General features: G+C 45.9%; 1 protein-coding gene across 2 annotated transcripts in view; it reads left to right on the forward strand.

Annotated features, from left to right (window-relative positions):
• Nucleotides 1-16,728, forward strand: part of arhgef12b (Rho guanine nucleotide exchange factor (GEF) 12b) — a 50,318-nt gene that overhangs the window by 22,382 nt on the left and 11,208 nt on the right. The window contains exons 4-23 of one of the 2 annotated variants that reach the window (XM_042091276.1): nucleotides 724-807; nucleotides 2,374-2,472; nucleotides 2,599-2,648; nucleotides 3,215-3,272; nucleotides 3,553-3,743; nucleotides 3,957-4,040; nucleotides 4,532-4,651; nucleotides 5,466-5,597; nucleotides 5,836-5,970; nucleotides 6,250-6,345; nucleotides 6,777-6,887; nucleotides 7,512-7,610; nucleotides 7,943-7,985; nucleotides 8,178-8,283; nucleotides 8,756-8,893; nucleotides 13,040-13,072; nucleotides 14,255-14,372; nucleotides 14,651-14,759; nucleotides 15,367-15,618; nucleotides 16,250-16,400. In XM_042091276.1, coding sequence (XP_041947210.1) covers nucleotides 724-807; nucleotides 2,374-2,472; nucleotides 2,599-2,648; nucleotides 3,215-3,272; nucleotides 3,553-3,743; nucleotides 3,957-4,040; nucleotides 4,532-4,651; nucleotides 5,466-5,597; nucleotides 5,836-5,970; nucleotides 6,250-6,345; nucleotides 6,777-6,887; nucleotides 7,512-7,610; nucleotides 7,943-7,985; nucleotides 8,178-8,283; nucleotides 8,756-8,893; nucleotides 13,040-13,072; nucleotides 14,255-14,372; nucleotides 14,651-14,759; nucleotides 15,367-15,618; nucleotides 16,250-16,400 — 2,209 coding nt within the window. The remainder of the gene's footprint in view (nucleotides 1-723; nucleotides 808-2,373; nucleotides 2,473-2,598; nucleotides 2,649-3,214; nucleotides 3,273-3,552; nucleotides 3,744-3,956; nucleotides 4,041-4,531; nucleotides 4,652-5,465; nucleotides 5,598-5,835; nucleotides 5,971-6,249; nucleotides 6,346-6,776; nucleotides 6,888-7,511; nucleotides 7,611-7,942; nucleotides 7,986-8,177; nucleotides 8,284-8,755; nucleotides 8,894-13,039; nucleotides 13,073-14,254; nucleotides 14,373-14,650; nucleotides 14,760-15,366; nucleotides 15,619-16,249; nucleotides 16,401-16,728) is intronic. The other variant, XM_042091277.1, reaches the window with a different exon arrangement.

The raw sequence follows: 16,728 nt of genomic DNA on the forward strand, positions 1-16,728 counted from the left end.
GGGGGGCGGGGGGGGGGGGGGGGGGGGGGGGGGACTTATGTGTACTGGGTTTGAAGTGTAAATCTTTAGTGTAGTCCTCAGAGTCTGTCTTGTCGGAGCTCTGCCTTTATCAGTGGAGAGCTGAGTCATAACCATCATGGCTCCTTGAGAGTATGTCTGTTAGATCAGAAATATCACTTCTAATCTTTGGAGGATGAAAGAAACACTATCCGTGTCTATGCTCCCACTGTGTATGTATCTCTGCTTGTGTCCTATATGGACGTCAGTGCTTTTAGCTGGATTATTAGTGAGTACACTTGAGCTGTTTTCATTAATTTCTTGCATTTTACCCTGCATGTTTTATTTGATGCATAAACAGTCTCCTATGCCTGCAACTGATTAGCCAGAATTGGGACAGTCACCACTAGAAAATTGCCATGTCATTCCTCCCCATGATGGGAGATGTTGTGGTTGGAAATGGCAAGTTAGTATGATAATTGCTATTAGAAATAGGCTTGGGTGAGAAAGTCATCACTAGATACCACCACACAACATTGTTAAAAATGGCTACAATCCAGTTGACAAAGTTTGAAACCAAATGATACATTTGTACTGACGTATACTTTTAATGTTGAACGTCTCCATAGACATCTTCCTTTTTTTTTTCTTGTGTTTTTTCCCCTCCTTGTTCATTTGTTCCCTCTCTCTTCTGGCTGCTGTGTCCGGGGTGTGTTCTGCTGGCAGACGCGCTGGTGCAGAACAGCAGCCTCAGCAGCAGTAGCAGCAGCAGCAGCTGTGTTGTAGCCGACGGAAAGCCCGAGTCCTGTGGTAAGCTGACGCTGACGCTGGTGTTGGTGCTGCTGTGGCTTCCTCCTCCTCTGCCTGCCCGTGTGTGTGTTTGTGCGCGGTCTCTCCGACTACCCAACACATTGCTCCATTCCTTACACACGCGCACACACACACACACACATACAAAATCTTTCATTTGGCCTGGAATTAACTCTTTAGACTCACCATGTGTTGTTAACAGTTTCCTGGTTAGAGGGTGTTTGCTCTATATAACCTGTTTTTTCCTTCTCTGGATTGAGGACCTCACTGCTACCGCCATAACAGCTTCTATTTAACGAGAGAGCATTATTTATCAATTTGCCCATGCAAATATAGCTGTGAGCATTCAAAAATCAACATGCATGCAGCTGTTGGTATAAAAGAGGAAAAGGGAAGTGACATTTTGGAGGGAAGTCGTTGGCAAATGACTTGAAAAGTGTAGAACTACTTTTAAAAAAAGTCCCACTACCATTAGATGAGTGGAGTTAATTAGGCACTGTCTTTTATTTCTGCAGAGTTAATTAGGCACTGTCTTTTAGTTCTGCATCAGGTTGTTCATTATCCAGACTTGCTAATATCTGTCAGCCCTAGTAAATATGGTCAAGCTGTCAAGCCCAGGAGCATAATGTTTGAATAGTAAGGAAGTCGATTTGCACAGTACGATGTAGGCTATAGCATGCAATTGATGGTCTGGGGCTAATGACTTCTCCTATTGCTTATCCTTCTTTTTTATGATGGCTACTCTGTACTGAAGGGTGCCGTGAGCGTTCCCGTTTTGCCTTTGCTTTAATAAGCCGTTCACAATCACAAGCAGCTTCATTTGAATGGGCTTGTTCTGAGAGCATGTGAGCACAGTTTGGTAACACACACACTGATTCCCACTGAGCTCAACGCCAGCAGGCCACTCCTCACCCCCCATGCTCATGAGTGTCCGTCTGCATATCATGCTGTAATGTCCAACTTTATCCCTGTGTGCTGTCCACTGTAGCTGAGCAGTCGAGAGACGTACAGTCCTAGTGGATGTGTGGACAGTTGACACTTTTGCCTGTCGTGCAACTGTTACGACATGATTCTGATGTCTCTCCAGGGTTTTCTCTCTCTCTCGTGAGAGAGACGAGTATCTCAGCTGAATCTCTGTTTGTGAGACTGGACGCAGCCAGTCCGAGCCACCAGCGTCCAGCGTGGCTGGATGTCTGTATTCCAAGTCCTCCACCTTGGAAGTCACTTTGTCTGGCGGCCTTCCGTTGACCCGAACATGCACTGCAGACTCAAGCACATTTTGCCCTGAGATGGTGGCGTCTGTGCTTGCCAAGCTCATCCTTTTATCCGACTCTTCATAAAGGGTAATCATGTGACTCTCTCTCTCTCTCTCTCCCTCATCCCCCCATTCACCTCCTCCCGCTCGCATCTCTTCCTCTCAACACCTGTTGCCTGCACCCCTCCCCTCTATTTCTTCTGTTCTTCCTTTCTTTCCTTCTTTCTTCTTTCTATCTTTCTTTATTTCTTTCACTCCCCCCCCCCCCCCCCCCCCGCCTCCCTTGTCTTTCTCCTCTGCTCCCTACCCAGGGCTTGTTCAGCGTTGTGTCATCATTCAGAGAGATGAGAATGGCTTCGGCCTGACCGTCAGCGGAGACAACCCAGTGTTTGTGCAGCTCGTCAAAGAAGGTGAGGCTATGTTTCCTTTCCACTCTCCCTCCTGTCGCTCGCCGTTCCACACTCTGCCCCCCCCCCCCCCCCACACCCCCCCCCCCCTCCCTTATTCTTTATTTCCTTTTCCCTCCTGTCCTGCAGATGGAGCTGCCATGCGAGCTGGTGTGCAGACAGGAGACAGGATCATAAAGGTGTGTGCGTTTGCATACTGATGACGGAATCTGGAATCTGATATTAAACACTTCAGACAACTAGCACACTGCCGTATAGACCCTTTCAACAATAAAAACAAAAACAATGCTTGAACGTTCTATTTGGGCCCCAATCTACTTCCTCTGCATTAAGATAACATATGGAATGTTAAAAAGGAAGTCTTGTGGGGCCAACTATGATGCTGATAATGGAACTCTCTTGAAAGGGTCTATAACATGGAGTCGCATACCACACACCATGGCTAGATGGATCAAGAAGCATGCTAGAATGTTTGCCGTTGATGTTCCTGTGTCCATCTTTAATGAGCCTGATCTGATACCGGTCATCTGTGTGTAGCCATAACACAGGTTAGGAACCACCAGATAAGGGGCTGTCTGTCCCACTGGTCATCTGTTTAGATGGCATTATGTCATCTACTGGCAAGAGGCAGAACTGCAGTTTCCAATTTTCAATTGCATTGGGCCTCCTGTATTCTGATACATTGTTTTCATTGATTGTTTAAATCTTAACACTTATGACTAATATATTTCCCCCCCTTTTCTAGGTCAATGGAACATTAGTAACACATTCAAACCATGTGGAAGTTGTTAAGTTGATAAAATGTGAGTAAAATATCACTTTTCATCACATGGGTCAGATAATCTCTTCAGTGATGCACCATTGACCCCCCCCTTTTTTCTCTCTCTCATTCTCTCTCCCTCCCTCCCTCCCCCCCCCCTCTCTCTCTCTCATCCCCCCTCCCTACCTCTCTCATTCTCTCATTCTTTCTCCCTTCCTCCCTCTTTCTCTTTCTCCCCCCTCCCTCCCTCCCTCTCTCTCTCATCCCCCCTTCCTCTCTCTCTCTCCCTCCCTCCCTCCTTCTCTCTCTTTCTCCGTCTGCAGCGGGCTCCTATGTGGCCCTCACGGTGCTCGGCCGGCCTCCAGGGCTGCCTCAGATCCCACTGTCCGAGGGTGAGGGTGACTCGGGGTCCCTCTCCCTCTCCTCCCCGCACTCCCCCGGCCCCACCACAGGGGAGCGCTCCTCCACCTCCTCCAGCCCCTCCGACCGCATCACCTCCCCCCTTCCTGCCTGGGTGAGAGAACATGTGCCTCATGCACCATATTACCCGCTGAATCATCCTTTCCCCTCTGAACTTTCAGTGTGTGTCCCACATATACAAAGTGCTATATTGAATAGGAATGATTTTAGGGTCACTGCATGATATCTGACATCTTGACAATAGGATGGCCATGTAATGTTTTGTGTTCCGAGCCTTCTTACTCAGTGACTCCATGTTTTCTCCTAGGAGGAGAACAGCACAGCGTACAACCAGAAGGTGGATATCCTGCACCTGCAGAAGATGCTGACAAAACAGCAGCAGAATCACCAGGCAAGTGTGCTTCCTGTGCTAATGGTGCGCAATCTGCCCATTGACTGGGCTTGGACAGGGAGACTCCCAGGGGGGACTTTATCAAGCAGATGTGTGTTGTTTTGTTGTTGTTTGTGCTTGTTGATCTCCATAGCTACTCATCGAAAGTCTTTGTGTGTGTGTGTGTGTGTGTGTGTGTGTGTGTGTGTGTGTGTTCACACACACACACACACACACTCACTCACTCACTCACTCACTCACTCACACACACACACACACACACACACACTCTCTCTCTCTCTCTCTCTCTCTCTCTCTCTCTCTCTCTCTCTCTCTCTCTCACTCTCACTCTCACACACACACACTCTCACACACACACACACACACACTTACTTCACTTCTGGTGGCTGATTCAGCACACACACACAGTCTGGAGTATCCTTGGGTGTTGTAACAGTAGCGCATATGCGGCTCAGTCGGTGGTGTGTATCCTGACCTCTCGTCCACTGCAGGCCATGAAGGAGGAGTGCAGCAGGAACCCCTCTCCCAAACTACTGAAGGAGATCCAGGAAGCCAAGAAGCACATTACACTGCTCCAGGGACAGCTGAGCAAGGCTACAGCAGCTGCACAGGTGCGTACACACACACACACACACACACACACACACACACAGACACAGAGACACAGACACACAGAGACGCACAGAGAGAGACACACACAAGAAACCTTTTCCTCAACAAATTTAACTCAGAAATTCCTAATTTTAATGAACTTAATGACATATCAAAATTAAAGATACTATTAGGAGAAGGAGATTAAGCATATCTTGCTGCCCAATATGTATCAAAATGCCACAATCTGAGGGACAATGAGAGACCTATATCGACAAATAAATACACACACAGACAAACACGCGTGCACACACACACACACACACACACACACACTGCATCATACACTACATTTTATTTTATTTTACCTATTTATTTTTTAATTGAATTGAATTGACACAGAGAGAGAGACGCAGAGAGAGACACAGAGACACACAGAAAGCACTTACCTCACACACACATGCATACACACACACATACATGCATACACACATACATACACATGCCTCTTTTTCTTTTTTCTTACATGCACATACTACACACACACACACAAACACACACACGTGGTGGTAAAAGTAGGCATTTTGTAATGGTTCCCTTTGGTATTTTTAGATCCTTGTGAACAAAGTGGTGTTACTGGAGGAGAACATTTGCTAAAGTTGTGGTAGAAAGTGATGAGTCTTGTAATTCTTTTATGCTTGTAGTGCATAAACGTTGAGATGAGCTAGGATCTGTGCTTGTGAAACACAGTGTGTGTGTGTGTGTGTGCGCGTGCATGTGCGTGTGTGTGTGTGCGTGTGTTCATTCATTGAAGCCTTGTGCTTATTCTGTCAGGATGGTGGGGTATCATCTCAGCTGTCGGAGGCTGACGTGGACGAGGTGGGCGGTGGCGAGAGTGAGCAGCCTCTGTCCTGGGCCACTGACTCAGCCCCCGACGGCTCCTGGCCCAACAGCACTGCGCCTCCTGTAAGGGCTTCTCCGCTCTACTCTACTCTACTCTACTCTACTCTACTCTACTCTACTCTACTCTGCCACACCCAACACACCAGCGCTTACAAGAATGACATTTACATTTCTATTTCATTTATTCATGTAGCAGTCGCTAATCGCTAGTCGCTAATGACCCAGAGAGAATTCTATCAATAACGTCTGTGTGTTTGCATTTGTGTTTACTTAATGTGTGTGTGTGTGTTTTATTCTGCAGGCCTCTCCGTACCCAAACGCTGCCCTCCCAGATAGTCCGTGCCAAAGAGAGACCCCCTGCCACAGTCCAAAGACCACTCCCCGGGGCAGCCTGACCTCCTGCCCCTCGCCAGACACGGAGGACCCGCCAGAGCTGGTGAGTTCGGCCAGCTTCTCCACCGGCCTGTCCACAAACACCATGACTTCACGTTGCCTTTTAAAATCAACTAATGTGATGGTTAGAGGCACTTTGTCACTTTGGACAAAAGCGTCTGCAAAATACCATAACCATAGCAAATCAGAGAAAAATGACGCAGGTTGTGTGTTTCTCTTTCTCTTCCTCCCTCTCTCTCTTTCTTTCTTTCTTTCTTTCTTTCTTTCTTTCTCTCTCTCTCTTCTTTCTTTCTTTCTCTCTCTCTATCTCTCTCTCTCGCAGGACTCACAGTCTAGTCTCGGCAGCCCCATGTCACGCCAACCCCCTCAGATCATCGGTGCCGAGGATGACTACTTCGGCGATACTGAACAGGACCAGGTGAGTTCGGAGTCCAGCTTTTGGTCAGTCTACCCAACGTCCACCCTAAAGGTCAGGCATGGGCCGGGCTTTTTAAGATTTAAAAATAGATCATTATTTATAACACTTTTGAGAATTGATGATGACTTCAGGATGAGTGTGTGGGGTCAAAGGGCGAATAGATACTACTTTAATACCCCTTATCGGGTGTCAAAGGTGAAATCGCCATATCACGCTGAAGAAGGGTGTCTTGCCCGAAATGTCCATGGGGTGATTATAAAAAGTTTAAAAATAACTGACTGCTATCCTTTATTTAAGTTTATTGTTGACTTCAGGATGAGAAATCTAAGTCCTAATCTTTAAGCCCTGTCTGTGTATTGTATGCAATGGTCAAATGTGTAGTCCAGCAGCCGTTGCCTTACACTGCCCTTTCTTTCTGTTGTGCTGGGCAGATTAATGGGCAGTGCAGCTGTTTTCAGAGCATGGAGCTCCTGAAGTCTCGACCTGCGCACCTGGCTGCCTTTCTCCATCACGTGGTCTCCCAGTTCGACCCTGCGCCACTGGTCAGTACAGCAGCAACAACAACACATTTATATAGCCCTTGTAAAGGCACCCAAAGTGTTAGAAAGTGCGGCTGAAAGAGACCATCAGTTCAGTTATAACTCACAACATTTGACACATACAATTTGTATACCACCACATTGACAAAAAATGTATTCACTAATTTGAAAAAAAAATCTTTTGAGTGAACTCATTTTAATAATCTCTAGTTTCTGGAAAGGTGATGTGAGCCCTTGATAGTTCCACCTGTAACCAGAACCCTCTGTTACTCGGAAATACACATTTCTTTCTCTTATTTGAAATACACCATTACTGCTGCAAAATCACTTCTGGTGCCATGCTGACCTCTCTTCTGTCCTCCTGTTTAGCTGTGCTAACCCCATACTGACCTCTCTCCTGTCCTGTTTAGCTGTGCTACCTCTATGCTGACCTCCCTCCTGTCCTGTTTAGCTGTGCTACCTCTAGGCTGGCCTCCCTCCTGTCCTGTTTAGCTGTGCTACCTCTAGGCTGACCTCCCTCCTGTCCTGTTTAGCTGTGCTACCTCTATGCTGACCTCCCTCCTGTCCTGTTTAGCTGTGCTACCTCTATACTGACATCTCTCCTGTCCTCTCTTCTGTCCTGTTTAGCTGTGCTACCTCTATGCTGACCTGTACAAGCAGACCAACCCCAAAGAGACACGACGGATTTTCACGGACCTGCACACTTATTTCATGGACCGAACAGCGGTGAGTTTATCTCAGAAGTAATGTTGATGGTGCATTACCAAAATTATCAGCCAGCAAATACATTCCAAAGCAATTCAATTTGCGAAGTGTAATGGCCAACAGACCTATTCATGGGTTTCATCAGGTCCCTTTCCACAGGTGTATTAATCAAGCACCATGCAGTTTGCATTCACAAGTGTATGCTTGATTGTATACACTTGTCGAAAGGGACCTGATGAAACCCATTGAAGGGATTGTGTTTTATAGCGTCTCTACGATGTACCTAGCAGACATGATCGCAACACCAGTCATGTGTTTTTGTGAGATTTCTTTTTTTGTGTTTGGATACACAGAACCTAAAGGTAGCTGTGCCTGAGTCCATCTCAGCTGAACTTGGTAAGTGTTCGCAACTTTGCCCCTTGATGCACTCACAATGGAACAGTAGCATTGCCGTTGATTGCTGCAGTCAATAAATGCATGCAAATCATTTGATGAATTCATTTTTATGTGAGCCCCCAGTGCATAGCATAGTTAGTAAGTGTGTGTGTGTGTGTGTGTGTGTGTGTGTGTGTGTGTGTGTGTGTTCAGAAAAAAGGAGAGCAGAACTGCTCCCAGAGGAGACTCACAGGCAGTACGTGCAGCTGCTTCAGGACACCCTCCTGACAGACATTCAGAAGAACCTGGAAGACTTCAGGTAAACACACACACTCACACAACCCCTAAACACACACACTCACAGAACCCCTAAACACACACACACTCACACAACCCCTAAACACACACACTCACACAACCCCTAAACACACACACACACACACTCACACAACCCCTAAACACACACAGTCACACAACCCCTAAACACACACACACTCACACAACCCCTAAACACACACACACTCACACAACCCCTAAACACACACACACTCACACAACCCCTAAACACACACACTCACACAACCCCTAAACACACACACACTCACACAACCCCTAAACACACACACTCACAGAACCCCTAGTGTCCACACACACTGACAGAACCCCTAGACATATTGTAGGTCTACAGAGAACATGAACACAGTGTGATGCCTGGTTGCTTTCAACTTGACTTGACTGAGCAGACATTCAGCTTTGTAAAGAGAGTGTGTGTGTGTGTTTTGGACCGACAGGCAGAAGCGCAGTATGGGCCTGACGCTGGGCGAGGCTGAGCTGACGCGCCTGGACGCAGAGACTGGGAGGAACCGCGTTGCGCTGGAGAGGGAGCGCTCCTGTGCTGAACACATCATCTCCAAGATCGAGGAAGTGCTGTGAGTAGCCTCCAAACACACACACACATTTTACGTACTTTATTCAATTCCACATTACAAGTAAAGTTTCATTAGGAATTAAATGTTTTGAATGATCAAACAGATTAAACCACATCAGCACATTGTTATGTATGACAATACAATCTCAGGGGTACAGAAAACATCTCCTTTTCCAAATAAACATGCTTCCTAGAATGGCTGAAATTGAGCAGTACTTTACCAACTGGCTCTTGTTTTCAATAGCCCCCCAATACAAAGTCCCGGGGTCGCCAGACTGTGTACATGCCGTAGACTACCAAACACTAGCACAATAAGCTGGCATCTGTAGCCAAGGTTTTCAATGGTAGATATTAATGATGGATATTTTACAGTCTTAGAAAGGTAAGAGTCCTCCATAAACAGATCAAATGCACATGCTACTTCAAATAGCTTAACTGTTCTGGAATGCTGAGATATGACAACAATATCTGGTGTATTTGGTATTCCTACAAAAGTGTTTGCAGGTGAGTTAAACTAATCAGACTGTACAGTAGTGTTTTTATAGAGCTTTTCATCAGCCACACAGGGAATCTGAGCAGCAATGAGATCCACAAGTCTGTTGTGTCTGGCAATATACAGTCCTTTAAGTGATGTGCAACTGTTCATAATGTGGGCTACTGACTCCAGGTGTTGAGGGGGGTCATGCAGCATGCAGAGGGGTAAATGGATGGAAGGAAACCACAGTGAAAGGTTGTATTTGGTGGGAAGAACCTGTAGACGTGCTTTTATACAGAAAATAAGGATCTCCTCACTGATGTTGGCATTGCTATAGATGGTGTGTGATGCAGAGTGGTCCGCAAAGGGCAGTTTGGCCAACTTTCCCTGTAGCTTTAGACTGGACCAGTACTCCATATTTTGGGCTCTCTGAATAGACAGGAGAGTCTGCCTGGATGTTCTAGGCTGGAGCAGGTGAACAATGCTGGAGGTTCTAGGCTGGAGCATGCTGTTATGGTGCAGCCTGGCTTCCACAACAACAGATGGATCCTCCACAACTGCATCAGAGACCTCCACAGGTTGGAGATGGGAAGTCCACTTCAATTCAGTGCCTGTTCTCTGGCATAGGTCATTTAGGTCTGGCCAGTCAGATGACACGCCAAAACCCTGTGCTTGTCCATCAAGCTTTCCATTGGGCTTTCTTTTAAAGAAAGCCATTTGCCTCACGCTGGTGTCGTCACAATTCAGCATGTTGGTGAGGTGAGACTGTCTTGTGGCGGTATACTCCCACATGCAGTTTGGAACGTTTTTTTCTGGAAGATAAAACATCTGGTGGAATGTGTATTAAGACACAGCCATTTCCTAACCATATTTACAGTTTTGTTGTCCATTTCACGCAGTACTTTCTGTGGAATATGGACATTTGCAAAAAGGTGTTGAATTTTAGAAAATGCTATGTCTCGTATTGCTTGTAGTTTAAAAGTTACACGCAGAGGTGCTGCGTGGATGAGATCCAGTCTGGTCATAAACTGATGTGCCATGTCATTCACTTGTTGATTCCATTCTCCAGCGATGTTAAATTTATGGCCCAGGTAGTTATAGGTCTCGTGTCTGGAGTATACTCTGATTGGCTGGTCTAGGATGTGAAAAGAGGGGGGCTGGTCAGTTTTTGATCTATACCAGCGATTGCCACCACTTCTCCTCTCATAAAAAACTGCACATTTGCTGTGTTTTACTTGTAGGCCAGAGCATGAAAGGAATCTATCAGTGCATGACAGCATGTTGTTAATCAGCCCTTCATCTCGGGATGCGATGGCCACGTCATCAGCATAGCCCTGGACTGGGTTAGGTGACAGGACTTGGGACGGGGCATGTGCACAGAGCCATTTTAGCCATGTATTTAATGCAATAATGAAATTTACAGCACTCCATGGACAGCCAGTTTTAATTCCTACTTCAAGTGGTATTGGTCTGGTGAGGTCTTTTCCACAGATTACTTGTAAGAAGGAATCACTGTATACATCTTTTATTATATCCACATAGATTTTAGGGAGCTGTATCTCTTCCAATGCATCAATCATGACTGTGAGGCAAAGTGCCAAAGGCATCTCTGAAGTCAAGAAAGACAATGTATAGTTTAGCAGATTCATGCTTGAAATCGTCAATGGCGGTCTTTAAGCAAAAAACATGCTCATTCATGCCTTGACGGTCAATGTAGGCTTTTTGTTTGTTGGACAGAATTTCAGTATCAACCAGCCATGGCACAGCCATGAGACAGGTTAGTTTTACCCTACTGATGATGTGTTGTTGCAATGGTAATCCTGCTCAGTACAAGAGGAACCGCAGGTTCCCAACACACACACACACACACACACACACACACACGAATAAGCCCCCACTACTGTATGGCTGCCTACACTGTTTTTCTGGTCATTTTGTTTATTTTTTGTGTTAGTTTGACATGGTGGTGGATCCCACAGCAGAGGCAGATGCTCCCAGTTGTTTCCCATAGTTTGTTTCTGTCTAGCAGGACTGTGGCCAACCAGCACAGGTTTCTTGTTATTAATTAATTTCTTGCTCTTATTTGTACGATTTGCTATGAGACAAACAATGTGTTAGTACCACCAGGCACAAACTAAGGCTAAGGAAATACTAGACACTACGTTGCTAATCTAATACTGTTGGCATGATGTTGCACGCAGGCATGGCTGGGGCAGTGGCCACTAATTGAATTCTTTTAATGTCATACATTTCCATGATGCTCACTGCAAAAACTGCTTATCTAACAAAATCTAACCAAGTGTTATTAATCTTATATCAAGATAAGTTAATGTCTTCTTAAATTAAGTCAAAATTATCTTTTGAGAAGGCGCTAGGTAAGTCTCTTCATACTAGAAACAATACCAAATAGATTTTTTAATGTTAATATAAGATCAATAACACTTGGTTAGAATTCATTTTTTGCAGTGCTTTGACAAAAACCCCATTAACATCCCACTGTTATTTAAAGACGGCATCTGTCATGTTCCTCTAAAGTGTTAAGAGGCACTACTAAATAAAGTACTCCACCGATTGATGCTTGATTGTGCCCTGCGATGTGTCAAAAAGGAGGAAATATTGGTATCACTGCTTGTTGGGGGCAGCCGTGGCCTACTGGTTAGCACTTCGGACCTGTAACCGGAGGGTTGCCGGTTCGAACCCCGACCAGTAGGCACGGCTGAAGTGCCCTTGAGCAAGGTACCTAACCCCTCACTGCTCCCCGAGCGCCGCTGTTAATGCAGGCAGCTCACTGCGCCGGGATTAGTGTGTGCTTCACCTCACTGTGTGTACACTGTGTGCTGTGTGTGTTTCACTAATTCACGGATTGGGAAAAATGCAGAGACCAAATTTCCCTCACGGGATCAAAAGAGTATATATACCTATACTATACTGTTCTCACTGCAAGGTTTCTGCAGCAGGAAGCGTGTTCATATTGCATGTTGCGTTTACAAAGCAGAGCCCATTATGTTTGCAGGCCAGATAGTGATTGGCTCTTAATATTTGGGTGTTAAAACATAGGCCCGGGGTTGAGATGGTAAAAGATATAGTATATTAGTGAAGATGTTAACTAGGCTCTTTTGAAATGGGGTCTTATCATGCAAAACATCTCTTCATTTCTCTTTCTTTCTTTCTTTCTTTCTTTCTTTCTTTCTTTCTGTCTTTCTGTCTGTCTGTCTGTCTGTCTGTCCTTCTTTCTCTCTCTGTCTCACTCGATCACACTGTCTTTCTCTCACACTCATTCACTCTCAGACACACACACGCACACATGCACTCTCAGGATTTTGGTGGGGGCATTTTCAGGTCACTGGTGGCTTGTGTGCTGAATGTTTCCAGGCCTAAACATGACAAACTGGACAGATTAACTGGAGATTAAGATGGTTTGATAGACTTTTGACACTCGTTCCCACACCGTCCAGATAGCATCACCAGCTCAGTATTCAGTTGTGGGTATTTCAGTTGTTTTGTGTTCATCATGTGAGTCGGAGCATGTCGGTATTGCTCTCACATGTTCTGCTTTGATGTGAAGGTAGATGTGAAGAATGCCCATCTCTTGACCGTAGGGACACATCCTTACTTTAATGCCATGGAAGTGAAATGCCTCTGACTTGTTTGTGTGCTTGTGTTGTGTTTCAGATTGACGTCGCAGCCCACAGAGGAGGAGAAGTGGTAAGCAGTTTTTTTTTTTAATATAAATTCTACTGTGCACACATTGCCATACGAAACCATTTCAGTTTCACTTGTATTAAACCCATTTTCATTTCATCTTTACTTTAATGAATCTAAATGTTTACAAGTAATTATAGTAATTTCCTGTCTATTAGCCGCATAGTGTATAAGCCGCAGTACAGTGTTTTATGCAAGTTAAAAGAAACAACCATATTAATACCACATTAACTGCCCCCGTGTATTAACCTCATAGCTGAAGAAATTTTGCAAAATCAATGTATAAGCCGTGGCTAATAGTTGGGAAATTACGGTATAGTATTGATTTATGAACTGATGTCTTGTTATTTTTTGTTATGTTATTGTTATGTTGATGTATATTTATTAAACTGATTCATCTTTGGTGAAATGGGTCATTGTAGGTGTGCAGCTAATTGTTTTGTCTCCTTGAAGCAATGAAATGGACAGTGAATCAGTCAGCTATACTAACACTACACTATCTTTAGAAGCAGACTTGTTTTTAGTTTCAGTGTTCATAATCTAGCCATTGAACCATAAGTGTGACATATGCCCTGCCTCGCCCACAGAAGAGTATTGGGTAGAGTTGCATGGTCTGCACAGATGGTAGATCAGAAGGCCTTACAGTCATCATCATGCACACAATCAACAAGAATAGCTTTAGTGTTCATGTTGGCCATTTTTATTCATATCTGTCTTCTGTGTAGCTTTTTGCTTTTTGTATTGGATTGACTAGGCTATATGGATGCTACTAGCTCCTTCTGCTGGTTGGCTCTCATAGTACTGACATATCTGTGATGAATCTTGCTGTGGGAGTAAAGTAAATGCACAAATACAGCCTAAATAATTGTTTGTAATATTCATCACCAATCAATGTAATTGTGTTATATACTTGTTACAGAGAGATCAGGTTTTGGAACTCTTTATCTCTAATCATTAGTGCAGTAATGACACATGTGTAGTTTATATTAGACAGGGTTATGTTTAATGCTGTTGTTTTAGTTGTCCACTTGTTATACCTGAATGTATAGCTTGAATGTTATTCTCTTTCTATAAGTCACTTTGGATAAAAGTGTCTGTTAAATGAATACATGTAAAATGTAAATGTAAGCTGACTACTGTGATGATGATGTAATGATGTGATGACTGTTTTGGGTTGGCCTACAGCAGCACGATGCAGTATGTGATCCTCACCTACATGAAGCACCTGGGGGTGAAGGTGAAGGAGCCGCGAGGCCTAGAGCCCAAACCCAAACGCATCAACTTCAACCTGCCCAAGATCAAAGTAGGCCACCCCCACTGCCCTCAATATGGAGTGTGTGTGTGTGTCTCTCTCTCTCTCTGTGTGTGTGTGTGTGTGTGTGTGTGTGTGTGTGTGTGTGTGTGTGTGTGTGTGTGTGTGTGTGTGTGTGTGTGTGTGTGTGTGTGTGTTATTACCTCATCATATGAATCTCTTGTGTTTAGTGATATGAGAAGCTTGTAAGAACACAGCACCATGGCACCTTGGGGACAGACCTGTCTGGGCACTGTGTGGTAACAGTGCTTGTTGTGCTCCTTTGAAAGGTGAAGGGCATCAAGCCAGAGAAGGAAGGTGAGGAGAAGGTGAAGAAGGCCAGATTCCCCCCTTTCCTGGGTCCTCCCAGACGGCCCAGTCGCATCGACCCGCCCTCAAGTAAGCACTCTGGCACTGGAACTTTCACAGATTAACTGCCATGCAAACTTTAAAAAACTTTACACACCCACCCTTTGAGTAGAAGGTGACTACTTCTGAATTTGAGGGGGGATTTTCAGGCGTGTAAAGGAAGTAGCCGTCTGGAATACTGTAGAGTCACTTCCTCTTCTTTCAGCATTAGTCTCTAAGAGGCACGTCGCACAAAAAATGCAGCTCCTGTCATCTAACTGCCAGCGAAATGTTTCTCTTCCTGTGTGCGGTCATTTCCAACTGTTTGCCATGTATCGGGTTTTTTCTGTCTGCATATGCATGGCTGTCCAGTCAAGTGTGTGCTAATATGTTGAGCGTGTCCGGCAGGGGCCAGCCCTCAGCTCCTCCCCTGGCTTCCTCTGATGTCTAGATTGCTGTACAGGGGCATTGCTCTGAGCTTCCTCCCTGAGTGACTGACCACAGACCTGCTTTGCCTCTCTTTTGCCTTTTTTCCCCCCTTCGCTCACCATCATTTCTCCTCCGTGTGTTTGTGTCTGTTCTGTGTGTGTGTGCACGTCCGTGTGTGTGTGTGCGCGTGTGCATGTGTGTGCGTGCGTGTGTGTGTTGGGGCGTTCAGTCGGCAAAGCCATGGAGATGAACAAGCAGCGTCCTCAGAAGCAGCTCTCGCAGCCGGCGCTCAGCGTTACTGACCAGTCCGACTCATCGTCGCCGTTGTCAGCGCCAGCGGGGTTGGGAGGAGGACGCCTCCGTAGCAGCCAGTCCAGTGACGGCTCGGACACGACACACGTCAGCACCATCATGACCTCCCCGCCACACAGTGCCCCCGCTGCACAGGGCTCGGATGCAACCAGCCGCGACGCCGACTCAGGTGAGCAGCTGTTCCCCCTTCAACATCCACCTATGGGCCCTCCCCCTCTCTCTCCCTATACCTCCCTTTACCTCTCTCTCTCTCTCTCTCTCTCTCTCTCTCTCTCTCTCTCTCTCTCTCTCACTATCCCTTGGGTAAGGTTCATGCTTCCTCCTATTCAGTTTTCCCCCGAGATGTTGTCCCCTGGTTTTGTTTTCTTTGTCCTGATGTCCTGAGCCTGACTGCCCACCCCTCCCACCCACACACACACACACACACACACACACACACACACACACACCACACACACCACACACACATACACACAGAGATCTGACCACATGCCCTTTGTTACATGGTCCCGCTGCTGTTTTCATTCTGCTATGGTCTTCCTTCTAAAACTAATGGGCCTGTTTCTCCTTACAATGATTCAGAATGAGTTTGTTTGTTTATTTATTTTTCAAACTGTAAGCCTTGTTCTTCCCCTGCTCTTCTCATGCCATAAAGAAGGCGGCGGCTGTAAGGCTTACCTGAAGAGCTGGGTTTATTGTGGAACAGCAGGCGAGCAGGTTACTTGATGTGCAGTGAGTGTTAAACTCTCCATGAAACTCTCCTCTTTTGTCTCTAACGCAGTCTTTTCTGATCTGTGCAGGCTCCACCCCCTCCTCGGCCCAGGCCAGACTCGGGGACGGCGTTCACCTCGGTGACCCCCAGGACGGATCCACGCCGGGCGCCAGCACCCACTTTGACTTTGGCCCTTGTGCCCTGGAGCAGCTGCAGGAGGAGGAGCCGGAGACGGACAGGTACCTACACGCCTGGCGTGCTGCTGACCACTCCGTGGCCTGGAGACACATTCACATTCACATTCACCCTGCCTGTGCTTTAGGCTACCTGTTCCTCACTGCATTTAACCACTTGTTACTGTTGTCTGCTAGATCTGAGTGCCACAGATGTGTATTCACCTTTAAGCTAGAATACCTGCAATAGAAGAGTTTAGACTGGATGGTGCTGCAGGGCGTGGGGCTTGCTTGGGGAATGAAGGTGTGAAAAAAAAAAAAAGTAGTTAGCAACTTTAGCTGACACTAACACCACTTGTTTTAATGTTTTATACCAGATTCTCTTTAGCTGGAG

Source organism: Alosa sapidissima, chromosome 5 (genome assembly GCF_018492685.1).
Source record: "Alosa sapidissima isolate fAloSap1 chromosome 5, fAloSap1.pri, whole genome shotgun sequence".
In the NCBI taxonomy this organism is placed as follows: domain Eukaryota; kingdom Metazoa; phylum Chordata; class Actinopteri; order Clupeiformes; family Clupeidae; genus Alosa; species Alosa sapidissima.